The following is a 25020-nucleotide window of genomic DNA, read 5'->3' on the forward strand; positions in this document are numbered from 1 at the left end:
ATGGTTTGGCGTCGAAAGTATGAGCCCAAAGCACCGGACTCCAAGATGAAACTGAAGAGAGATTCCTGAGGTGCGGGGAAATCTTTTGCGGGGCAAGGTGCAGCCTGATCTCTCCTTGTGTTGGGCGAGGGCCTGACAGTGCCCCTTGCCTGCAGCCCATATGCAGGCGTGACATTGTGCAAAAATAGCACGAATTACAGCCAGTGTTTCAGTTTCACAACGACCTGAAAAGGGCGAGAGACTTTACTAGTATATGGCATGTATTTTGGAACCCCGGACACATGTCGAAACTCGACTTGCTAGTCATCCGATTTGGTTGATAACAGTTGAAACTGAGCTTATTTGACATATTTGCAATGGAATTGTATAAGTAGGATAGTGAACCACCCCTTAAGCATGTTCCTTCTCTTCGAGCCTGGCAGCCTTGGAGTTGACAACCTCGACGGCAGCGTTGTCTCCCTCAAGAACCAGTGCCATCTCCTCCAACGTAGGTCCCTGAGTCTCGGGGAAGAAGAAGTAAACCACCACAGTCTCGATCACGAGCCAGACGCAGTATACGAGAAAGAACTTCCATGCCAGGTCCGCCATTCCAATAGGGTTCACCAATAAGTTAAATGCGGAAGCAATACGCGTCGACATTTGCATGATGGCAATACCCTTGGATCGCTGGATGAAGGGAAAGATCTCGCCGATGTAGAGATACTGGAAGGGCTGCATGAGGTTGTAGCCGGCGCTGTACAGGAAGATCAACACGATGACGGCCTTGGCAGCAGCTTTGTTTTCGTTGTCTTCAGCGTAAACGGCTGATCCGGCAGTGTAGCAGGCAAACAGGATAGTCATGCTGATGTATCCCGCCATGAGCTGTCTGCGGCGTAGCAAGTAGCTGGCAGCTATGCTTGAGCAGACCGCAGTTACGAGATTCCAGCAACTAAGACCGAGGTTGATTTGGTTCTGGGTCCTTCGGGAGGTGATGCCGACCAGAGCGAGAATCTTGGCTAGGTAGTAGCTAATGAGACCGTTGCCACTCCATTGGGTGAAGAAGCCGACGCAAATAGCAACAAAGACTCGATGACGGTTGGCTTTGCCAGTGAGAAGCTCTTTCCAGGGTTGTTTTGCTGCTTCCTTTTCTTTGCGGAGCGTCTCTCGGATCTGATAGAACTCGGCAGCTACAAAGGCAGACGTCTCATCACCTTCGGCGTGGTACTTGATGAGGATTTGAAGTGCCTCTTCGTGACGATCGTGAGCTACTAGCCAGCGAGGAGACTCGGGGATGAACCTGCTGCATGTTAGGTCTGAGTGCAGGGGCATGCAGTGAGGACTGACCAGATGAAGATGATGGTAAGCAAGGAGGGAAGAATCTGAAAGAGGGTAGGAAGACGCCAACTCCAGTTGTTGGTCCAGTTATACGTTCCAAGAGTGACACCCGCAGCGAGGATGGCTCCGGCAAACCAAGTCCCCTGGAAGAAGCCGACAATGGTGGATCGTTCCTTGGGGTAAGCGAGCTCGACAACAAGTTGGGCAGCACCTGCGAGGGAAACTGGAGAGCCTAGGCCCATGACGATACGTGAGGCGATGAGCATTCCGACTGGTTAGGTTAGCATGAGAGTGAGAGCTGGAGTTCAGGGTTTGAACATGCCGTTGTGAGCACAGGTTTGAAGCACCACACCGATGGCTACTATTATAGAGCCAAAAATGACACAAAACTTGCGTCCAAAGTGATCGTTCAGGTACGGCATGATTGGGACTCCAGCTGCTGTCCCGATGGCCAGGGCAGCAGAGATGACACCAAGAGTCGCACCGGTCGGATTGCCATAATGCTTGTTCCACAGATCGACAGCTTGGAGAGCGTTGAGGACGCTTCCATCGTACCCAGTGGTCATTTCGACGCCGAGGGCAGCAGGCACGAGCAACAAATAGAGCCTGAAGAGGTTGGGCTTCTTGTACCATAGTGTTTTGTCCTCTTGGAGGAGACGGCGGACCTCCGAGGCGGCGGCGACTTGGCCTGCGTTGTTGTGCTTTGCAGACATTTGGGGGAATGGGATCTGGAATTTTGTAAAGAGATTGCTTGGATTGAAGAGGGAGACTGGTTTTGGTGAGGCTTTGGACAGAATGGTGGAAGCCCTTAAGATATATGTACCCTTGGGGCTCTCATGACAAGACTGCGGGGCCCCAGAGTCTCACTTCTAGGATTAGATGGCCCAAGTCGGATCAAGATGGCGAGTAGGCTGGGCTGGACTAGCCCCTCCCCCGCATTGTCGTCTCATGATGCTTAGCTTGATGCATGTGTAAGTTGAAGAATATGGGGAACAGAGTTGGCTACTTCCACAAGTGGTTGGACTGATCAGCACTAACAGGGTCGTAAATGCAACCATAGTATGGGGTTGCAACTATATCAGGGGTTTTCCGCCATGTATTCCGACACTCACTCGCAGGAGCTTCCCCTCCTGGCCATTGAAAGTGCTGCCTTATCCCCGAATCACATTGCCATCTGGTCAAGTAGATGCCTCGAAGGTAATTTTATTGGTGGGGGGAAGCAGAGGGTTTCAGTTTCTTGGTTCATCGCCAGCATGTTCCCGTCAAGTTCACAAGGCTTGTAATCCGGCTAAATACACCAAGAAGCAAAAATTCCTTCGGGCTTCTCTCCGTCTTAATATAGCCGCGGAGGAGGCTATATCGATGGCGCATGGATGATGGCGCGAGGGCAAGAGGGGATAACCCTGGAATACCACTCGGTTGTGGACCTCGACGGATGATCATAGAAAACTACAGTGCCTTTCACTACTAGAGGGGGTGCACTGCCTAAGGTGCCCCGTCTTGGAATCAGCTAACAAATGCCCTGGCTAACTTTAACAAGTCTTAGAATTAGACGTCAAAGATTCTAGAGCATCCACCGCTTGCAAGATGTCATTGGCACTGGAGTATCGCCCAGTCCAGCATCTCAGAATTATATCTCCCCCGTACAAGCCTTTAGTATCAGGAAAGATGCCCTCCTTGAAGAAGCCATTAACCCGAGATCCGTACTCCTCCACTTCTTCTCGCGAGGTAAAGAACCCACAGGGAGGCTCTCTGTAGGGCCAGTGCCCAGAGACTATGGTGTACAGGACTGACCCGAGAGAAAAGATGTCAGTGGCCACTGTAGTCGTCCAGCCCGAGTTGGGGTCAAAGAAACCATCGTCTGGGAGGTTTTCACCCGGGATTCCGATTTCCTCGCAAGCTGATCCACCAAAATCACAGAGCATGAGATCAAAATCTGTGGAATCTGTAGTGTGGACGAGAAAGTTGTCAGGGCGGAGATCGCTGTGGATGACACCCCGACTATGGATGTAGACGATTGCCTCTGTGGCTTGCCTGAAAAACCTTTTCCGTATAGATAGGGATATATCCCGGGTTGAGTCATCTAGGAAATTCTGAAGGCTGCCAGGATTGGCCTCGACAAATAGCAAGCTCGTGGGAAACTCGTCGTGCCACCCGAGATACCTACACTTCTATTAGCAAATATCCTATCGTACAAAGGAGCTTTTTGTACTTTGTGATTCTGGGATGATCGCCAAGTCTGACCAAAATCTTCTTTTCATTCGAGAAGCCAGTCACCACACTAGGTCTCAGCCGAATTACTTGATCCTTTTGTTTGCAAACCGGAGCTTTCAAGACGACTCCAGGTCTGACTCGGAAAAATATAGCTGTCGAGCCCAAGAAGCCATCATCTATCGGAATCGGGGAAAGAGATTGCCCAGAGGGTATCTCAGAGTCTTGTGTCATAGTCTGCCGATGTGAGGAGGCTGTGTGTCACAAGTGAGCATAAATGTTTGTTTGACATGAAGTAAAACAACGTTGAATATTGGCATAGGTGAAAAAAAACGACGAGAGTCGGCTCAGCCTGATTTCTCGGACTATGTTTGATGCGAGTGTCTCACAACGGGTGGCTCAAACATGCATGTTACACAAGTGGCTAGGATGACACGTTGGGTGTTGTTTGCGCAAACAGGCGCTTTCACACATCCCTCCAAAATGTACGACGACTGAGAGCAAATGCAATGTTGGATCCCATAGATAAGTATGGGAACCGGTAGAGTTATTAGGCTTTACATGGGGTGCCCATGGCAAGACTAGATAGTACCCCTTAGAGCCTCGGGTTTCTTATTCCGAGTATAGCGCTGTGTTAACGAGATAAGGGCGGATTGGTATGGATATCGTCAAAAGAAAGAGAGTGCCAGTCATCCTAGCCCACTTCGCCTCAGCATCTGCAAGAAATATGAGGCGCGAGCTGACGACACAGACAAGAAAGATGGTTCATGCTCCCCGCTTGATATCCTTGGCGATGGTGTTGCGTCACCAATCAGATCTCAGTTTCGCTTTCATACGCGTATTCGGGACCTGGTCCGAGTATACGGAAATCTTAAACATGGCCGATCCTTGCTAGCGCCGTCGATACGTGTAATTGCGTACCTTGAAAGATCCATAATAGTTGACGTCCTCCTTACGATCTGGGACTCCTATCTTTACTTTGATGGCGAATCTTGCTCTTCCATCTTTACTTGAGCATACAGCTGTGCATTCCACCATGAAATCAGCTTCAGATCTGCCCCCAGGGCCACAACCAGCGAGAGGCATTCACCTTCACTCCAGACTCAAGCCATCAACGACGACCAAACTGGTCTGTTTATTCGTTGCGGTCCTTTTCTTTTCAGCAGCGAGAATTCATCATACGCCAGAATCCTCTACACGACCAGACGATACCCAACGAGAACCCACGATCGAGATCCCGCCACCACCGAAACCCGAGCTCATAACGGTCAGCAGATTACCTCTGCCACCCGTCGCTCCTAGTTCCGATGTTGGATCGTGCAACTCGACCATCAACCCTAGAGGAACAGGGTGTATCGCAAAAACAAGCGGATTGCAATCGGGAAACTATCTGCCGGACGATGTCCACGTCCTCGCCGTTGCCGACTTTGCAGGAGCACCGGCCGCCCCAGACCCTGCGAGCATTTATGAAGGTCGACAGTTGATCATCATCAAGACGAATAGCGAAACGTTCGAGAACGGAGATGCGTGGAAATGCATCACTTGCGGCGTGTCTGAGGAAAATTCGCGCGGTCGGGGCAAGGGCATGGACTACCCACAAGCGTTTACAGATGGAAAAAGGGTCCTGACTGGTACCGACATTGTCGAATGTCCCGATGGACTGGCCAGTGAAGCCTGTGGCCCTGAAAATGTGCGCATCATCCCTCTCCGGTGGGATAATACGGCAGATGGCTCTGGACCGGGAGGCCGTATGCGAGAGCTTCGCCTTCACCCTGATAATGTGCATATCGGGTTTAGCTCTCTATTCGCCACGAAACATGGCGTCTCTCAGTTTTCTTTCTTTGGAAGGATCAACTACAACCAGTTTCCTACCAAGGGTGAGCCCCTCGCACCACGCTACGATGTGGTCGATGTCAGTATCCTCAACCATGAACGGCGTTCGCGGGCCATCACGACAGATCCCGAGGATTCTACTCAACTCATCATCAACCCCCAGTCGCTGACTGTGGGCGAACTGCGAGGGTTCAGCGGCTCGGGGAACGAGGTCACATGGATTGGGTACCCAGCTGAATCGTGCAATATCGATGTTTTCGCTGCCAACCTCGCTGATGGGACTGTTCGCCGGTTGACTAGCCATCCTGACTATGTTGATCCAGTGGACATCTCACCCGACGACAAATGGACCGTTGTTATGGATACACGTGCGTCAGAGCGACAAATGTTCCTCTCAGGCCTCAGAGGAGTTCCACCTATCATCGATCTACTCGTTACAGCCGCGGTTGCCTCAGTGCGGAACAACGGCCAACGGCGCTTCTTCAAGCCATGGATCATTGACCAATACGGAGATCGTGGATCTTACATCGGGCAGCAACTGAACACCGCTGGCAGTGGTGTTCCTGGAAGCGGAGATATCAATGACCCTGAATGGAATGGCAGGGCGGACCCCAAGTGGTCGAGAGACGGCACTCGCATCGTTTACGCCGAGGCTATAACAGAATCTCCAGCCTGTGGGGGAAAGAACCCCTTGCCTTGTTATGAGTCGACTGAAGATGGTGGGCGGAACGAGCGTATCATGGTTGCGCACCTCACAGATCGGGAGCCCTTCAACCTACCCGTTGTGGAACCCAGACCAGACGTCATCCCATGGGGTACGCCGTTTCCTCCAGGGTCATCATTCCCCGAGCGAGAAGGGATATCCCCAGGAAACTACACACTCAAGGGAAAAGTGTCAGGATGGGCCGACGTCTCCCTCGGAAACAAAGAACGCGGCTTGATCTCATCAATTTCGGTACAATACCACGACTTCTCCGATGACGGGCTGAATGTACTGGTTGGCTCGGAAAGCGTATCCAGAGAGAACCCAAAACCGTTCATGGAGCAGTTGCATTGGTTTTCCAACTTGAAGCAGACGGGACCTAACAACGGGACCAAGATTACGAGTCCGGATGGATTTCATCTTTCCATTGATATTCAGTACAATTTCTTCCATGCTAAAGGGAACTTGACAACGACGGTCAATGGGAAGGAGTATCGTCAGCCGGCAAATGAGACCTAGGTAATTCGTTTGGAACTTTTGGAACAAGGAGAAATGGGGAGTATTGAGACACCAGGCTGGCAGGGGTAAAGTAGGTGACATCCTCAACTTGAAAATCCTGGGACGTGTAGCCCGCCAGGTCGCCACATGTCGTTTTCTTCTGATTTGCATCGACAAACATCTCATGCCCTGCCCAAAGCATGCCCACTTGATCAAAGACAAGAGTGGTACTTGACACATTAGATATTCATCAAAGAACGTTTGAAATACGAGACGCTTCGTTGAAAGATTTGGTGACCGAGCTGGAGGCACTCCGGAAACAGGGTTGTGAGGACATCGTTCGCATGCGGACGTTATACAACTACTTGAATGAGTCTGTAATGTCCGAAGCTGATGCGAGGTTCGTTTTTCGTTCTTTCCGCTTTCATCTTGTTAGAATCGGAATGCTAACAGTAAATACAGCTCTGCATTTGAGGCATCTACTCTCATCTATCACGTCACGCGGCATGGCGAGTCAGGTTGGTACAAGACCTCTGATTGCTTGTGGTCCAGTGAGACAGCAATTCGTGGCAAAGTCGTCCTGGATGAGTGCTGGGAGGCGCACAAGAGTTTCTTTGTGAGCAAACTAGGGGTAAAGTTGCTCACCCTACAAATGGTCTACGATGAGCTGCGACAATCGCCTCAGAGTAGCATCGACGAGATTAAGGTTGCCATCTTGTCGTTGAACGGCCTCCTCCAAACAGAACGGACGTATTTGGATCCAGAACCGATCAGAAAGGCCAAGATATTTCCGGTCAGGAACCCAGACGGGACCGTTGTGTTGAGCTCTGTGGATGTGGAATTTGCGATTGGAGATCGGGACAAGTCGAAAGCAAGGTTCCAGGACAAGATTAATATCTTGGACTTTGACCTGGAGGATGTTCGCCACCTCAAGCCACTCTTTGAATGGGCAAGCCTTCAAGATCGGTACTTGTCCCACTCGGTCAAAGAACGCACTTCAGCCTCGACAAGTTTGGGGCGTCCAATTTCATCACCCAGTCGTGATCTGAAACGGAAAGCTTATTATATTGCCCGGTAAGTGCTGAAAAGGATTAGTATCGTCCGAGCAATGCTGATTAGGCCTCGTCAACTAGAGTCGTAGCTACCTTTCACAGCCCTCGATTTGAGGACAACCCAGGCCAACTCTATGAGCAGCTGCGCACAATGAGAGTCCTGGAAGTTGACGGGATTTCTTCTGTATTGGAGATGTTCTAGAACAAGGAGCTATTCCGAGTCGAAGTGGCAGCTGCCAACGAGCATATCGACGACAGGACCTCAGAGGGACTCACGATTTATGTTCCCAGGGAACTCAGAGCGCAGGAACTCTGTTTTGGCTCAGTTCTGCCTAGGAAATTAGCCGGATGGTTAATGCAACGCTCGATACCTGATGGCGAGGGACCTGTTGAAGTTGAAGTTGACGCAGTCAACGCTCTCACTTCAATCTTTGCCTGTGACCAATCCGTTCTTGACGACATTCTCGATGACCAATGTATTATTCAGGTTTCATTGGAGAACAAGGATCAAGGCTATGATGACGAAGATGGAGAGCAGGAGGTGGAGGTGGAGGGAGCAACAGCCACAATCCGACATCCCTTTTGAAACTGACGGCGCCTCTTCAGAGCAACAAATGACTCCAGCCCATCCCTCGGCGAATGTCAGCTCGTCTTCATACCTTTGACCATCTCGCACTGAACCCACAAGAGGCATCATGGAGACAGTAGTTGAGACAATTTCTCGGCAAAGCCAAATGTCATACCGACCTCACCTGGGAGGTGGAGATGACCCTTCGCGACCACCTCTATTCCACCATTCATCACTATCACTGAATGCCTCGAGCTATCACGCTCCCACGCAGCCTGGGGGTCGATCCGAAGACGCGCAATATCGTGCGATCCTGGACAGGGTTGTCGAAAAAGCTAGAAGAACAACATTTGGGACAATCAACTCGAGTGGCAGGCGGGATACTCTGTCCAGTGGCGGGAGGCACGCGGATGCGTATGAAAGCTTTGACGGACTGGATGTCGTAGGTAAATTTCGGTCCACTAACCAACTAGAGCGTGACAAGAAGATTGGAGCAGCGGGCGAGTTATTTGTGAGTAAGATTTTACGCATAGCACGAGTTCTCAAGACTAACGGAGGTTTTCGCCTAGGTCTTCGAGCTCCTATCCAAACTCGAGATGCCAGGCTGGGATCGGGGAAACTGGCAAAGTACGATCAGAACATACGTGACAATTCACCTAGACTACACAACCATGGGGGCATAGAACAGAAGGGAGACGGCAGATCTAGTCTATGTCGATAGTGCAGGACACTTCACAGATATGCTCATTGGCTGTGGCTATCTCGATCATGATGACTGGCACGGGGCGCGACCCAAGTATTACATAGAGGTCAAAACCACGACTAGACCGCGTGATACCCCCTTCTATATGAGCGGCAAGCAATACCGGCTGGTAAGTACACTGGAGAAGGCCACTGTTCGCTTCGGCTAATTTTATGAGATGCAACGCGTTCACTCCACGGAAGATCGTTCAGAAGTTTACATGATTTTCCGTGTGTTTTGTCTGAACGACGACGGGATCGGCTTGAGTGTTTATTTTGACCCAGAGAAACTGAGGCAGGACGGGCAGCTTGAGTTTACGGGACAGACGTGGTCTGTTACTCCAGTGAATGGCACGGAGGCGGATGGTTAATGAAGAAGGATAATATCACATGTAGAAAGCTGAAGTTGAAGATTTCCTCGACTTGTTCAAGGTGAATAAAGGCTTTAGATGTATAATATGATACCGAGGTCGGATCCCGCAGTCATGTTGTGAGTCCTATGGTAGGATCATGCTGAACCAACACTCCCATTACGGAATAAATGGCCATCCACGTGGGGAAATTCCTAAGTTCCTACTCGAATTGAGCTAAGCGATGGGCCGGTATCTTGTGGACAATGCGTTCTTTATTATAGCTAAAGCCCGGCCTTTGATGGGTTAACAGAGCCAGAACATCGACAAGCCAATATCAGACCAAGATACCTAGTATGGGCCAGTTCAGACGAGACGAAACATCAAGTGACACCCAAGTCAAGAATATCACGTACCAACAAGGCGTCGCCAGTAAAGTGCTGAGCGAAGCTGAGCCGGGGGAGGGGATGAGGGCCACGCAAGCGACTGCCCAGGATGATTAAGATCTTACCTGAGTATCACCTCAGAAGATCAAGTGAACATGTCCTATGAATGAGTGCCTTGGCAAGACTAGAACAATTGCAATGTTAATCAAAGAGATGAAGAGGTAGACAAAGGAAAAGGCCGCAAGAAGCTAGTCCTCTCAACTTCTCTTCGATGACAATCATGTCCCACTCCGCCACCACACTTCACTTGCCCTTTGAGTTTGCTGTCAGTTCGGAGACCTACGAGGATTGATAAATTGTGCTCTATGTGAACTTGGCTGCGCAAGTCCCGCGCCCGTTCGATGCCCTGTTATTACCTGAACATTGCGTCGGTTCTGAGTTGTCTAGAAACACTATAAAGAGTGCTGCCCTCACCCTCTATCCCGTCCACATCTACTCTACTCTGTACCATTCACCTTGTATCCTTTGATCAATTTACAACATGAGCGACTCTATCAAGTCTGAGAACCGAGGAGAAAGCTCCTCGGAAGAGCCTATGAAGCCAAACGACCTCAACAACCATACCCACTTGGATGAGTCCAGCAGCGGGGAAGTGAAGAAGGATCACGGCGAGGAGGAGAACAAAGAGAGCGATCAAGTCGACGGCATCGATTCTGAACAAGACGATACCTCACAGTGTGACGAACTTCTAGGGAACGACGAAGGCACTTCTGAGGACCCCGTCAAGCCCGCTTTCGTTCAAGAGCTTAGAGCATGTCTCAACCGAAGTGGTTTCAAATGGGCCTGCATGAGCACGGAAATTATCACAAACACCCTCGTGGTCGAGTTCCTTGGATGTCCTGAAGAGGACAAGGCAGAGGATCTCAAGAGTGAGCTTCGCCTTGTTATGAAGGGCAAAGAGCTGCCCATCAAGTTTGTCGAGTTCCCCGCCCCGTGGAAGCACGCCTAACTTGACCATTGAAAGTAACTTGGCAGTTGTTGCTGCGGAGACCACTAAGCGAGTCTTTTTGGCCCATGGCGATGACGCTTTGTGACCAGGTGATGGCTTCTTTTGGGGACGACACCAAGTTCACACAATTTGTATTGTAGTCCGCTGATTTTTGTACAGCCGTATAAATTGTAGCCGTATAAATTGTACACTCTTGTTTTTGCTAACTAGACTACGTTGACTGAAACGCAACTACATACGTGACTTGATAATTACACATTTAATTCTTTGGGGGGGATGAGCGAGAGTGTGTTAGAGGTTGAAGTGGAAACCACGTATATCCAAATGTACTCTTATCGAAGGCTCAGCTTACTATCCGTAAATCTGTGGCTATTGACTTTCATGTAACCCAGGGATTCCGGCCCGGGATATCCCCGATGATCCTGGACCCTTTTTTGGATGCAACCCCTATGCCGGGGTATTCTCCGCAATTGGACCGCGGCGCTAGGTTTAGTGGCCAGGCGTTGTAATTGTCAACGTCGTTGTGGCTCGGCCCCATTCCAATGCCGATACTAATACCGCTCGCTTCAAAGCTCCGGTCCGTGCAAAGCCAAGCCTGGGTCCGTGAAGCGGGTCGCCGCTGACTGAGCGGATTTCCCTGTTGTTGTATAGGTTATGAGTCCCAGAAATACGGAGACACGACGCAAGCTCACAAACGCCGCATCGTGTCAAACATCCAGTGCCTCGTTACGTATTACGAATGTCGAGGAATACGGTACTTTCAGCATATTTAAGGAACACATGAATCTCTTGCAAGTGTAGATGAATTGTCGTTACGAAGCACAAACTCGTTTTCTTTCCAACCCATCGCATACTACACAAACAATCTCTTCTCATCTTACACCTGCTAACGCAAACATGGCCGGCCACTTTGTTCAAGCCAGCGGAAATACTTTTCCTGAAACCCAGTACTTCGCGGGGTTCATGGAGCCTTGCCGATTCGAGGGTGAGGTGTATGACTTGGAGGTCATTGGAGAGATCCCCAAGGAGATCAACGGCACCTTCTACCGCAACATGCCGGATCCTCAGGTGGCGCCCTTTGCCAGAGATGACATTGTAATCCAGTTACCCTTACATAGACCCCAGGATGTGACGCTAATGTGCTGCTAGTGGTTCAACGGTGATGGCAACATTAGTGCTTTTCGAATCAAGGATGGCCATGTCGACTTCAAGCAGCGGTACGTGCGGACAGAAAAGTTTGAGAGGGAGAAAGAAGCTAGGCGAGCGTTGATCGGTAAGTTGTCCAGGCGAGAGAGTAAAGAAATACATGCAGCTTACGATGAACAGGAAAGTATCGCAACCCGTACACAGACGCCGAGCCTTTCAAGATTCGGTCAACAGCAAACACAAACATAGTCTACTTCAACGGAAAGTTGTTGGCCTGCAAAGAAGACTCACCCCCTTACGCTATGAATCCGGAGACACTCGAGACTCTAGGAGTTGAGACATTCAATGGCCAGCTCAAGAGTGAGACGTTTACGGCTCACCCCAAGATCGACGCAGTTAGCGGAGAGCTGATCGGTTTTGGCTATGAGGCCAAGGGTATTGCTACTACTGACATTTGCTACTTCTCTATTGGGCCGGACGGAGTCATGACAGAGGAGCTCTGGTTCAAACAACCACAGGTGTCCATGATCCACGACTTTGCCGTTACTGAGAACTGGGTGAGTAACCTTGGCGAGCTCTCACCTACATGGCTAACTCGGTCAAGGTGGTTCTTCCGTTGATCCCTCACATCTGCGACATGGAACAACTGAAGAATGGAGGAGAGCATTGGTACTGGGATCCAAATATGCCCATCTATTTCGCCGTATTGCCCAGACGGGGCGGAAAGCCCGAGGATGTCAAGGTACGGCAGAGAGCCGCATCTGTCTGATGGGTGAAGAAACTGACGAGTTCAATAGTATTTCCACGCACCAAACGCTTTCCCAGGCCATACCGCAAACGCCTATGAAGACTCTGACGGCAATCTTTTGGTTGACCTGAGCATCGCCAGTGAGAACGCCTTTGACTTTTTCCCTGAAAAAGACGGCACCACGCCAGACATGACCAAACTCCGCGCGCCACTCAAGCGGTTCACCATCAACCCTCATTCTGACGTGGCAGAGCTCCCACCAGCAAAGATCTTGCTGGAAACCAGCAACGAATTCAGCAGGATCGATGATCGTTTTGCCACAAGACGCTATCGCCACGTCTTCAACATCCTCATGGATCCAACTCTGGAGACTGACTATCCGGCTGTCATGAGAGCCAACCCTGGAGCCTTCTTCAATGGCATAGGACATTTAGACTTGGAGACGGGCAAGCTGGAGAAGTGGTCTGCCGGCCCACGAGCTGGATTCCAAGAGCCTGCCTTTATCCCTCGCTCGAAGGATGCCCCTGAAGGCGATGGATTCCTGATTGTCTTGGTGAACGATTATGAAGCCATGAGGAGCAAGTTGGTCATTATTGATGTCAACAAGTTTCAGGAGCCGGTCGCAACCGTCAAGCTTCCTTTGCGACTGCGTCCTGGACTTCACGGCAATTGGGTGGATGCTGAGGACCTTGAGAAGTAAAGGATGCAGTGTGTTGACGCAATTGTCTTTGATATATCGTTGGTAGGTGCTGTATGAGTTGGATAGCATATCATTAGTTGCTTCAGGCTGTTTAAATAGCCGATACTCGTTCATGTCACGAAAAAGCTGCCACGTCAATTTCAAGGCGATAGTGGACATCGCGGGGCTCCTAGACCGCCATATTGTCAAGTAGTATTATGTTTCCTGGTAGTATCCCAAAAGAAATAAATGTGCCGTCTAGCCCTGCTTCGTTGCATGCGTTGTCATTTTCACAACTGGTATGCTCTCGTGTGATGATTCTTGCCATCCAATGCGCCGGAGATGCTTCTAGGCATGGGCCATAATTAACAAAGAGCTTCTGGTCTCGATGTGACTGATTTCGCTCAGCCGTGAGCCCGGCTTTGAGGTCAGCCTCAGCGATGACATGGTAATAAAGTACGTGTGAGTGGGGTGGCCAAAGCTAGATCGAGATGGATACAAGGTCTAAGGGCCCCTTGACTGAATAAAGGATGGGTTACTTGCGGGGTACACACCATCTTTCATGAGAACTTCGGATAGGGCGATCGGCAGATACGGCCTCGATGGTTGTACACAGGCTTATCCTCAGGGGTCAGAGAGTGTATGCCGAATACAGCAACATTGCCAACCCCTGCACCCTGCTCTGGCAGATCTTCCCCTTAGCACAAAAAAGGTACTCTGTGGCACTTGTAACCTCTTTACTCGTTCTTTCAGTGGACAGCACTCTTCTCTTCGCTCGGACACTCGACTCCACGGCCCGAGACTAATCGAAACCTGTGCTATCAACTCGGTATTATGTACGCATGGCCGAACTCCGCTGAATAAGCGCTTTCACTGGTATAGATTGTATATTTAATCGTTGAAGGAGACAGTCCAGATAGTGTTCCTAGCAATCTTTCGGCTACATCAATCTTTCATCCCACGCTTATCAACCTAAATCACCAAAACCAGCATGACGACCCAGACCGAGCTCCCTGCGCCACAATGGGACCAGTTCCCCCGGCTGGGAGAGTCCAAGGTGGTGGCATCTGAGGCCGGTGCAACTGTGAACAACAAGAAGGACTCGCTGGCTGTCAGTGATGAGTTCAAGTTCGACGTTGCTGATCCTCTCTGCGCTCTTCCCACAAATCAACCCACGCGCTATGATGCCGAAGTTGCCTCTTGCGTCGTCCACGGAAAGATTCCATCATGCATCGACGGAACCTTTTACCGTGTGATTTGCGATTACATCTTTACCAATCGCAATATGAAGGATGTCTGGATCAACGGAGACGGCGCCGTCAACGCGTGGAGAGTCTCCAACGGTGTCGTTGACTGGAAACAGAAGTTTGTCAGGACACCGCGCTTCATCATGGAACGAGCCGCTCGACAACCTCTGTGGGGGACCTACCGGAACCCGTATGCGGGAGACTCTCGTGTATTTGATGAGATCCAGTCCACTGCAAACACGCACGTGCAGTGGTGGCAGCAGAAGCTGCTGGTGCTGAAGGAAGACAGTCCGCCGTTTCTACTTGATCCTGACACTCTGGACACTATTGGTGAGTTAATAGCCTGTTTCTCTGTCAACAGTAGATGAGTGAGCTTAACGATGCTAGGCGCGTACGACTTTGAAGGGCAGTTGAAATCCAAGACCTTCTGCGCCCATCCAAAGACCGACGCCACGACGGGTGAGATGATGGGATTTGGCATGGAAGCCTCTGGCTTGGGGTAAGTTATTTCATCTCAGCAGTCATGGCCACGCGCTAATACGGTGTTTTAGATCAAACGAGCTGGCGTATTACCGCTTCGACAAAGAAGGGAAACTGCTTGATGAATGCTGGATCAAGACCCCAGTCGTCTCCTGGACTCATGACATGGCTGCAACTGACAAGTTCGTTCCCCGAGTTCGCTCTTCCAAAGCAATGACTGGAGCTTTGTGCTGACTCAGTGTGCAGCTACGTCGTATTTGGTATGACGCCGCATCAGTTTGACTTGGATTACATGAAGGAGGAGAATGGGACTCACTTCCGCCGAAATCCTTTCCTTGTAAGAAACTACCTCACCAAACATGACCAGGCCCTGACTTTGACTGTTTAGCCCAACCACTTCGGTGTGCTCCCGCGCCGAAACCCAAAGCCCGAGGACGCAAGATGGTTCACCTCTCTCAAGAACCACTACTGGGGTCATGTCTGCAACCACTTTGACGGCGAGGACGGCTGCATCTACATCGACGCCTTCCTCCACGACATTGACGCCCTGGGAGCCTTCCCCACCAAGCATCCAGAGCTTGAGAATACAACACCCAGGAGGCCACCTGTAGGCAAGTTTGTGAGATTCAAGATCGACCCCAAGGCCGAGTCGACAGAGTTGGAGCCACCGGCAATCATCAGCGACATTGCGGGTGAAATGGCCCGATGTGATGACCGCTACACCACAAAACCTTACAACCACGCCTTTGGCGGCGGCGTCCCTGGGCCAATGGGATTCGGGGCTATTATTCACATCGACATTGGCGCTGGGGTTACCAATGTCTGGCATGCGGGTGAAGACATTACGGTAGGTGAGCCGTGCTTCGTTCCTCGTGCCCCTGACTCCCCCGAGGCAGACGGCTACCTGGTCGTGCCATGCCGTAACCACAAGACAACATTGGGTTCTCTAGTCATCTTGGATGCCCTGAATATCACAGCCGGTCCTGTCAGCGTCATTGATCTTCCACTGAGGCTTCGAGAGGGTGTCCACGGCAACTGGGTAAGTGCAAGCCCTTCCACAGCGACGAGACCCATTACTAATCGGGGTTCCAGGTTCCTGCGACTGAGTTCGCTGCTAGGAAGCCCCTGGTGGACTATTCTGGTATCACTCCTGAGATTCAGGAGAAGTTTGGGACAGGGGCGCCGAAGCAATACGATGACCTCAATGCCCGGTCTGTGAAGAGGCGGCCATGAACATACCATTTGTCATCCTGATCTTGCCATAGTACATGCTTGGTTGCTAGTATCGTGTTAAATTGACCCTATTTATACCTTGCTTCAGCATTAGTTCATAAAGCCCGGAAGTTGTCCCATTTCCTTCTCTTCCACGTCACTGGCAGCGAGTTTTTAGCATTGCCTCACCCCCAACGTGCGTTGTGGGTGATGGCAAAACATGGGATTACTTCCACCCGTTCCACTCATTTCAGTGTAGAGAAGAGGCATGTGCTTGTAGCTGTGCTGTGGCTGGATGTCGCAAGTCAGAAGCCAGTCACGGGGAAATTCTTGAACGGATGAACAGAAGCGAACTACTCTCTAGAAATATGTCTTGCCTACTTGATATTCACGACCTTGTAATCAGGTTCTCCAAAAAGTCAAAACCCTCGCGTTGCAAGTTCCACGTCTGAGAGGCCACCTTCATCCTTGCAGCGAACATATGATCCTCCCCAGGAATTACCCTAAGCTCAGACTTGATCCCATGCTCGCGCAGCGCCTTGAACAGATCCTCACTGAGCTCCAGCGGAACCATCTTGTCCTCTGCGCCATGGCACAGAAACGTGGGCGGGAACGAGGGACTGAGATTCTTGATGGCATCGACCTTGTCAAACTCTCCCGAAGGCAGGATAGCATCAAGTACGGTCCCGTTGGCAATGTGTACTTGAACAAAAGCCTGGCGAGGGTCACTAAAGTCCGGCCCTCCGCTCCGCTGACCCTCAAGTGAGAAGCCCCCTTCCGTGGGGACGGGGTCTTCATGATAGACCCGGTTCAAAAACTCTGGAGTGAGGTTCTTGGGGATGATGGCTGCAAGACGATCCACCTTGTTCCTCATCACAGGGTTGGAGAAGTTGGCTGTTCCGTATAGGCTGTATATGCCGGCCACTGGACGGGGGACTCCAAAGCCCTAGAATGGTGATTAGCCTGGTAGTCTACTAATGGTTTGCAACTTGACATGTCCAGTGTCGACGCAATGCACTTACCAAACAGAGGGACAATGTCCCTCCTGACGATGCGCCAAACGCAAACACGTGGCCAACGTCAACGATGTACTCGGTGCTGGTATGAGAAGATATAGCACCCTGCAGGCCACCCTCATACACCCACGCAAGAAGATCGCGCGAGTCTTGGACCGGCCCCTCGATGAGATTAACCCCAGGGCATAGGCGATGGTTCGGCGCGACGACGATCCATCCACGCTGCAAGCAATCGCTGACTTGATCTCTGTTGATCATCTTGGAGGAGCCCAGCATGAATGCTCCTCCATGGAAGTTCAGAACTGGAAAGAGTCAGTCACGGGTGCTCTAAACTGACGAGCAGAGTTCACATACGAACTGGGCACCGTCCGTTATTCTTATCATTAGTGGCTTCGGGGAGGTATATGTCTGCATCTATCTCTTGCTTGCCTAGGGTCTTGTAAATACCTCTGAAGCTAGTGGGACTCGCCATGTGTGAAAATGTGGGAATGAACCTGGAAGGTGATGATGGAGGGCAAACAGTGAGGTAAAGGTGCCTTGCATCCACAACTTGGGGATCTTTATTTCATCTTTTTATGCCCGAAAAGAGAAAACTAGGTTCGGTACATACCAGGCCCCCCGCTTCCATCCTCCTGTTCTCCCCTTCCGCCACCCTCCCCCCGTGGCTACGGATTTAAGGTGACTCTCTTTACTCCGAAGTGCCGGAATTTTGCGTCATTAAACGACTAGTTCGGATAAGTAACAAACATACCGAAGCCATGTATCCGGCTCAGTTGCCAAATACACCATCTTGAATTACTAGCTATCAGGTTGCTGTGGTTCCTAAGCAACCACTTCGGGTCCCATTTACCCAATAGTGAATCCTGGGTCTTTGCAGCAGAAAAGGGGCTATTTTCACCATCTTCGCTTTGTCAGCGGACTTTTTCGGACCACCGAGCCTTAGCAGGACGTCAGGACTCAGCCTCATGGAGTGAGGACCATGTATCTTGTGGACAATTACCCTGGGAAAGCCGCATCATCCATAACCACCAGAACCGCCTTGCAGAATCTCGCTGCTGCTTTCTTACCCCTGAGCTTTGTAGAGGCTTACGCCGTGCTGACATTCACTCTTGCTTTCAGACACAAACTCAAAAGACGAGACCACGTTCTTGCTGCCTATGGACTAAGAATGACTGTCTGCGTTTGCAAAAACTCCTTGATCCCCCACTCGGCTCCAAACCGTCCATATCCACTCAGGTTTGTACCACCATGAGGCAACGTTGACTCATCATGAATGGTCGAGCCGTTAACATGCAGGGCACTCACATGAAGCCGAGAGGCAATCTCCAAGCACGATGCATGTCCTTTGTCCAAAGTGGGCTGAATAGGCCGTGGTTGAGACTATTCACGATGGATATCGCCTCATTCTCATCCGAGACAACGCGGATTCCTGCAATAGGCCCAAAGCTCTCGGCAGAAAGGATATCCATGGACTCAGTAATGCCTTCGAGAATAGTGATAGGTGTTCTGTTGTTATCACCCTTGGTTTGGTCTGTGGAGTTTGAGATAGGGTGTGCACCCTTTCAACCGCGTCTTTTACCAAAGAGCTGACTCTGTCGTTCGATCCAGAGCCGACAAGCTGATATTGTCGGATCTCTTCTGAGCTACAAGAGCATTAATAGCTTGCGAGAACTTGTCCGCAACTGCTTTCACAACAAGAACCGTGTCAGTCGACATGCAGACTTGGCCGGCCTAAATAATGCCAATGTCAATATTTGCAGGTTAGAGCAGGTTTCAGAGGGGCCAACTTACATTCTCCACCATCCCCTCGAGTACTCCTTCAGCTGCTCTCTGTACATCGGTATCTTCGAGCACGAGAACGCAATTCTTTCCTCCAAGCTCGAGAAGCACAGGCTTGATTGCTTCACCAGCGGCCTTGGCAATGATCCTTCCTACCTTTGTCGAGCCGGTAAAGTTGATCTTGCGCACGGCTGGGTTATTGATGAGACTGTGGACCACACTGGCGGCATCTTGAGGCCGATGAAGCAAAAAGTTGACGACTCCTGGTGGAAACCCCGCTTCTACAAACAAGTTTGCAACAAAAAAGCGAGTTTTGGGACTGAGCTCAGAGCCCTTTACGTTGATTAGCAAATAGACGCCGTTGCTTCTTCCTCCGCACGTACCTTCAAAATGACCGTGTTTCCAGCTACCAAGGGAGCGATGACTGCCCGAAATGCAAGGATGAGTGGAGAATTCCATGGGGCAATCCCAAGAACCACACCAAAGGGCCTGTTGATGACGGCAGCATGTGCGCCCTCGCGGTGGGTATGTGGTATGGAGCCTTGCAACGCCTGAGATGTTGCGAGGCATGCGTTCTCCTCGATCAAAGCGACGCTGCCCATGAAGCTCTTCTGGGCCCATGCTGCCTCGCAATGGATCTCTTCCTGCATCAAGCGCTGGGCCTCGGCACCTTTCTCGCGTAGCAACTAGGAATTGGGGGTCGAACCTTTTCAATACACCTTAAATTGAAGGCTGCTCTCTTATTTGGGCGAAGTGGAACAACAGCTGCAGTTGCTCCAAAGGACTCGTTCGAGACCACTCTTGGAAGGCCTGAGCGCTACTTTCTGCTGCTCTTTGGGCATGATCAACAGTGGCGGCCAGGGACTCAGTACTGTCTGCCAAGGTGTAATAGTTCTTGTCCGAGTTGTCATGGATGGCAATATTGTTAATGATGAGTGGTACTCGGGCATGGGTTTGAGCATTACCCTGTAGGGGCAAACTGCTCGCCGGCGCCACCATTGCTGAAGCCATGTTATTGAAAAACAAGACGAAAAGAATAAAAGGAATAGCATGAATGTGAATTGAAAACTATATACATACATGAACATAGCCTTAAATACTCTCTGTATACACGCAAGCTTTCATTATCTCGAAGGGAGAGGTCAACGAGATTACTCAGCGGGACTTTGCTCACAAGTGGCTCTGAGCTAGACAAGTTTAGTCCAGAAAGGGATTGGTGGCTGCCCCACCCTCCGGAACAAAGTGCGGGGAAAAGCCGGGGAAAGAACGGATAGAAAGCGGCATGTAAAGAGGGGTTAACAATAGCTCAAACACAACTGGATCAAGTTTACCGATGCTGCCAGGTGGCCTTGAGGTACGCCCTGGATTTGATCTTGTGATACCCTAAGCGGCAACTGTTACGGCTTTGAAGCAATTCCGACAAAAATGCCCGCTGACTCATCAAGAAATGCCGAACGCTGTCCCGACAAGCGGGGTGAGACTCGATGCTTTTCGTGAGTGCATCGTGATCTGCAGGGCTCCAACCGACCAGTACTCAGTGGGTTTACGGGCTTCACCTACCATAAGAAACAAATGTTATCCAAAGTTACTTGAAGAACATTTGCGTGTCACGCAGTTTCATTGGCACCAGAAGCTGTTTTGTTGCTTCCTAGTCCAGCACCCTGAACTCACCCATTGATCCTCTCCGCATTCTGCATTTCTGGGCTTCCCCATCTGTTTAATAAACCATGGTATTTCCCGCCACCCAACAAAAACCTCGCTGGCATGACAAGTCATTTTAACTTGCTCTAGTCACAAGCAGCCCCTCGCACGAATCCAGCCGTGCAACTAGATGTCGCCATCGTAGGTGCAGGACTCAGCGGCCTTGGAGTCGCCATTGCCTCTGCCTTGTCTGGCCATAGGGTGATTGTTTATGAATCCGCTACAGAGCTACGTGAGGTCCGTTGCCTACTTGTTCTACTCGTGATAGGTACTGACGGAAAGCAGATTGGAGCTGGACTGCAACTCACGCCCAACTCAACCAAGATTCTTCAGCGATGGGGCATTGCTGAGGGCTTGTTGAAGGCTGCTGCTGAGCCGACATCTCTCATTGTTCATCGTTACACGGGAAAAATCCTCGCCGAGGAGGCCAACTTTGATGAGAAGATCCGGGCCAGATATGGCGCGCCCTTTATCGACATGCACCGAGTGGATTTGCAGATGGCGCTCTTTGACCGTGCCAAGGAACTGGGAGTTCGGTTTGAGATGGGCCAAAAAATCGCTGATGTCGACTTTAGCACCCCCGAAATTTCGACTGCATCTGGACACAAAGTCCGTGCCGACCTGATCGTCGCAGCTGATGGCATCTGGTCCCAGTGCCGGGCTTGCTTCACCGGGAACGGCGATCCACCTAAACCGACAGGAGACTTGGCCTATCGCTTGGTCATCGATCTCGAAAAGGTGACAGATGCTGATCTGCGGCTCTGGATCAGCAAGCCAAAGGTTCACTTTTGGATTGGCCCTGGGGCTCATGTTGTGGGTTATTCTCTTCGGGGCGGGAACCAGTATAATATTGTCCTTCTCGTGCCCGACGATCTACCTCAAGGTGTGAGCCGACAAGCAGGCTCTGTCAAAGAGATGAGGGAGCTGTTTAAGAACTGGGACCCTACTTTGAACCGGTTTCTCGATTTGGTTGACGGCGTGGAGAAGTGGAAGCTGATGCATCGTGAGCTGAATTCGCAGCTGTTTTATACGCCCCAGTGTTACTAATGGTGCGCCATTATAGGATCCGAGCTGCCATCATGGGTCAACGATGAGGGTAATTTTGTCTTTGTGTTCGTCTCCCTGGCCCACAACCTAGCGGCGTCTCCGACTAACACTCGTGTTTGATTCAATTTAGCGGAGATGCATGTCATCCCATGTTGCCATATCTGGCACAGGGCGCAAATTCGGCCATCGAAGATGGTGCCGTCCTCGGACTTCTGCTTGGTACCTTGAGCCGCCGAGAGGATCTACCAAAGGCGCTCAGGAGGTATCAGCAGCTGCGAAAAGCCAGAGGTGACTCGATCGTCAAGGAGACATTTAAGCAGGTACGTTGCTTATCCCCCCTTGCAGAGCCCAGGTTACTGACCATGTTCCCTCTCATAAAGCGGGATTCGTTTCACATGCCCGACGGACCCGAGCAGGAAGCTAGAGATGCTATTTTCCTATCACAGCTTGGCAAAGAGTTGCGGGCGCCTTTCCCAAGCAGATGGACCTGTCCAGAGGTACAGCCCTGGCTGTATGGATACGACGCGTTCAAGGAGGTTCAAGAGTCGATAAAGGTAGACCCTATCGGCCAAGGTACACTCTAAGTTGGGCTGTGGTGGGTAATAACCCCGGGTACTACTTGAATACGTTGGCCATTACTTGAAATACGAGTCGTTCATCTTATCTTTCGGAACATCCTTCCCATCGGGTGTTTGGAGTCGATATGTCTCCATTTTTGCGTCATTTCCCCCGGGGTCGTGATGTAATGGGATTCTACGTAACTGATGGTTTATCGGTGACCTCTGGTAGTAAGTTGAACTACCACGTGCCACTCTGATTCGCGGCCAGAGCTTTCAGGTAGAGAATAGAGCGCAATGCTCTGCCTTATTTAAACTCTCCTTGCTGATTCATATGCATTCGAACCCGTGAATGGGGTCAACTAATCAACATCCGGCACCGGAAGACCATCGATAACCTTCATGCCCGTAACCCCTTGCTTTTGGATGGCCTCGAGAGCCTTTTCTGTGCGGATCTGGTTGGATTCATCCTCCGTCACCAAAACAAAGTCATACTGCATAAGTCTGGTTGAAGGTGGAACACCATACTTTTCTGCGTAACCTTCGACGTCGGAGACGGACTTAAGACGTACAAGAAGAGATTCTTTGACTCCAAATACGGCGTCCGATCTCTCGTACGGGGAGTCCCGGATGTATAAGGCGCTGCAATAAAGGTTAGCGTTGTGAAATATGAAAGGCTAGGGTATGTAACTTGCGTGATAAGAGGATCATAGCCAGGCTTGCTGAACATAAAGTGGAAGTGACTTGGGCGGTACTGATGGCGGTTCAGCTTGGCCAAGAGGCGTCCAACAGGTCCATCATCGGGAATTGGATAGGGGACTGGCGTGATTGCGGAGAAGTAAAACAGGCCGGCTTCATCGCTCTGTACTATAGCGCGACCGTCTGGCCCTGTCCGGTCTGCATGCTGGACATCATAGAACCCTTTTGAATCCGTCTCCCAGACATCAACCAATACACCAGGGATTGGCCTCCCCTGTGTGTCTTTGACTGAACAGACGACCAGCATCGGCTCACCGTCAGGGTCTTGAGAAATCAGTGTTCCATTCTCAATCTTTGGCGCTTCATGGGTGTGGAAAGGGCCTAGAACGGTTCCCTCGGTCGAAGCTGGGGGTTTTGGATGGTCGATGGAGTCGACCAAGAGAGACAGGCCGAGCACGTCTGAGAGGAGGATGAATTCCTGGCGCACATCGGTGCATATCTGCCCGACTTGTGTCAGGAATTGGATAGCTGCTTGCCATTCATTCGTGCTGAGACGTGTCTCGCGAGCAAAGTCGTGCAAGTGCGTAACCAGCCTTTCCAACAGGAAGCGGAAGCGCGCGTCATCACACGTCGAATTGACAGCATTGACATTTTCGGTAATGTTGTCAATTGTCAAGTCTAAAAGGGGACGTGTTGTGTGGTCCATTCTGGATAATGATAAAGACTGATCGTATGGTTGGTTGTAGGTAGTTGGATGGGTAAAGATACACTATTCTTCTTCCATTTATATACCTTCGGATTGGCCAACCACGATGTGATTAATTCGGATGTTATGAGAAGGGGTGGGCGGGGTTCGCGATGACAAATTGCTCAGTAATGCCATAAAGTCAAATCCGGCTTCGTTGATCGGTATTTAGGGGGATAGAACGGATACAACCCGGAAGCTATCCGCGGTCTAGCTCCGCTTTGTCATCGGAAATCCTGAAGTTGACCTGGAAATCTTTAAGGGGTAAAGTTGTATAAGTGTTTCGAAATTATCTTTGAGCCTTTTCCCTTTCTTCATTATTGCTCATAACTGGCTAAGTACTTATTATGGACGCAAGGATCTCCTCTGCGCCTCAAGGAGGACTGGGCATTGATCAAAATCTTCCGCAACAATGGCCAACAGTTCCAAAATCAATTCAGCGTCAATCTTTTGCGCCCAGGTTTCCCAGAGCAGAGCTTCACCGGTGTCAGACAACTTGCTCACCCCAGCCGTATCGACGTCACCAAAAGGGGCAGAACAACAGATCTCACGGCAGGCACTCTCAACGGAGCCCAATCCATCATCAACCTGAATGGCGACCCAATGAGCACGTTTGCAATTGTCCACTAAACAGGTCTTTTCCGCCGGAGGGGATAGCGAATCGTGGATTATGGACATAAACGGCCAACTGGTAGGCATGCTGTGGGGAGGGAACAGGGTGTTTCTTCCGGCAAAGCAGAGGAAAGTGATATGGGGCGACCTGGAAGGTTACAGATCCCATGATTTAGACGTTGAGGATGTTACCTACTTTACCCCCGCCACCTACTTCTTCAAGAGGATCGAGAGGAGTTTCAAGAGAGGGATGAGGGCGTTGGGGCACGATCTACCTGACGATTTCGAAGGGAGAGTTTGACTCTTTGAGTAGGATTGGTTGGTGAGGTTTCGTTTGTTCAACACGACTGTCTCTTATTTTCCTAACTAGGTACCTAAATTGACAACAATTCATCCTAATATTATGATGGCAACTAGAACATTATTTAGTAGATTACTATCAACCATAGCCGACTGCCGATCATCAAAGGGGGCAAAGCCAACAAGTGAATATGTCTAGTTAGAAAGGTATTGGACATAGAGGCTGTAAAGAAGACACTTTTTAATACCATTGTGAACTCGATGGCACCTCTAAAAGAAGCCATCAGCCAGAATAACAAAGAGCACGGCCATTGACATATGCTGACAGTAAAACCCAATACCGAAAAACACCATACTTGCTGTACCATGCGCCTTTTGAGTTTCACT

The 25020-nt window shown here is 50.5% G+C and overlaps 10 protein-coding genes across 10 annotated transcripts; 6 read left to right on the forward strand and 4 right to left on the reverse strand.

The window, feature by feature from the left end:
* Window positions 1-390: 390 nt before the first annotated feature.
* NECHADRAFT_81178 (uncharacterized protein) lies at window positions 391-2027 on the reverse strand (the record flags this gene model as incomplete). The annotated part of the gene is made up of 3 exons (XM_003042181.1): window positions 391-1276; window positions 1324-1585; window positions 1667-2027. The coding sequence occupies 3 exons, from the start codon at window positions 2025-2027 to the stop codon at window positions 391-393; spliced, it is 1509 nt and encodes a 502-aa protein (XP_003042227.1).
* A 2480-nt stretch (window positions 2028-4507) lies between these two features.
* On the forward strand, window positions 4508-6580 carry NECHADRAFT_94102 (uncharacterized protein; the record flags this gene model as incomplete). Its single annotated transcript, XM_003042099.1, has 2 exons — window positions 4508-4672; window positions 4760-6580. 2 exons carry the CDS (start codon window positions 4508-4510, stop codon window positions 6578-6580), a joined length of 1986 nt encoding a protein of 661 aa, XP_003042145.1.
* Window positions 6581-8345: 1765 nt separating this feature from the next.
* On the forward strand, window positions 8346-9291 carry NECHADRAFT_81180 (uncharacterized protein; the record flags this gene model as incomplete). Its single annotated transcript, XM_003042100.1, has 3 exons — window positions 8346-8690; window positions 8863-9051; window positions 9100-9291. 3 exons carry the CDS (start codon window positions 8346-8348, stop codon window positions 9289-9291), a joined length of 726 nt encoding a protein of 241 aa, XP_003042146.1.
* Window positions 9292-10197: 906 nt separating this feature from the next.
* NECHADRAFT_81181 (uncharacterized protein) lies at window positions 10198-10665 on the forward strand (the record flags this gene model as incomplete). Its single annotated transcript, XM_003042101.1, has 1 exon — window positions 10198-10665. The coding sequence occupies one exon, from the start codon at window positions 10198-10200 to the stop codon at window positions 10663-10665; it is 468 nt and encodes a 155-aa protein (XP_003042147.1).
* An 897-nt stretch (window positions 10666-11562) lies between these two features.
* Window positions 11563-13259, forward strand: NECHADRAFT_42458 (uncharacterized protein; the record flags this gene model as incomplete). Its single annotated transcript, XM_003042102.1, has 5 exons — window positions 11563-11760; window positions 11815-11938; window positions 11992-12368; window positions 12416-12553; window positions 12609-13259. The coding sequence occupies 5 exons, from the start codon at window positions 11563-11565 to the stop codon at window positions 13257-13259; spliced, it is 1488 nt and encodes a 495-aa protein (XP_003042148.1).
* A 970-nt stretch (window positions 13260-14229) lies between these two features.
* Window positions 14230-16198, forward strand: NECHADRAFT_81183 (uncharacterized protein; the record flags this gene model as incomplete). The annotated part of the gene is made up of 6 exons (XM_003042103.1): window positions 14230-14815; window positions 14873-14984; window positions 15037-15147; window positions 15212-15302; window positions 15354-16004; window positions 16058-16198. 6 exons carry the CDS (start codon window positions 14230-14232, stop codon window positions 16196-16198), a joined length of 1692 nt encoding a protein of 563 aa, XP_003042149.1.
* A 367-nt stretch (window positions 16199-16565) lies between these two features.
* Window positions 16566-17665, reverse strand: NECHADRAFT_42548 (uncharacterized protein; the record flags this gene model as incomplete). The annotated part of the gene is made up of 3 exons (XM_003042182.1): window positions 16566-17123; window positions 17248-17495; window positions 17548-17665. The coding sequence occupies 3 exons, from the start codon at window positions 17663-17665 to the stop codon at window positions 16566-16568; spliced, it is 924 nt and encodes a 307-aa protein (XP_003042228.1).
* Window positions 17666-18494: 829 nt separating this feature from the next.
* NECHADRAFT_81185 (uncharacterized protein) lies at window positions 18495-19983 on the reverse strand (the record flags this gene model as incomplete). The annotated part of the gene is made up of 5 exons (XM_003042183.1): window positions 18495-18724; window positions 18773-18836; window positions 18985-19305; window positions 19356-19642; window positions 19845-19983. 5 exons carry the CDS (start codon window positions 19981-19983, stop codon window positions 18495-18497), a joined length of 1041 nt encoding a protein of 346 aa, XP_003042229.1.
* Window positions 19984-20790: 807 nt separating this feature from the next.
* NECHADRAFT_42474 (uncharacterized protein) lies at window positions 20791-22304 on the forward strand (the record flags this gene model as incomplete). The annotated part of the gene is made up of 5 exons (XM_003042104.1): window positions 20791-20910; window positions 20959-21676; window positions 21737-21785; window positions 21851-22040; window positions 22101-22304. Coding segments are annotated over 5 exons (1281 nt in total), but the record flags the coding sequence as incomplete, so codon positions are not given.
* Window positions 22305-22639: 335 nt separating this feature from the next.
* NECHADRAFT_94105 (uncharacterized protein) lies at window positions 22640-23859 on the reverse strand (the record flags this gene model as incomplete). The annotated part of the gene is made up of 3 exons (XM_003042184.1): window positions 22640-22919; window positions 23006-23654; window positions 23769-23859. The coding sequence occupies 3 exons, from the start codon at window positions 23857-23859 to the stop codon at window positions 22640-22642; spliced, it is 1020 nt and encodes a 339-aa protein (XP_003042230.1).
* Window positions 23860-25020: the final 1161 nt, after the last annotated feature.

Source organism: Fusarium vanettenii, assembly GCF_000151355.1.
Source record: "Fusarium vanettenii 77-13-4 chromosome 6 genomic scaffold NECHAsca_37_chr6_2_0, whole genome shotgun sequence".
Taxonomy (NCBI): Eukaryota; Fungi; Ascomycota; class Sordariomycetes; order Hypocreales; family Nectriaceae; genus Fusarium; species Fusarium vanettenii.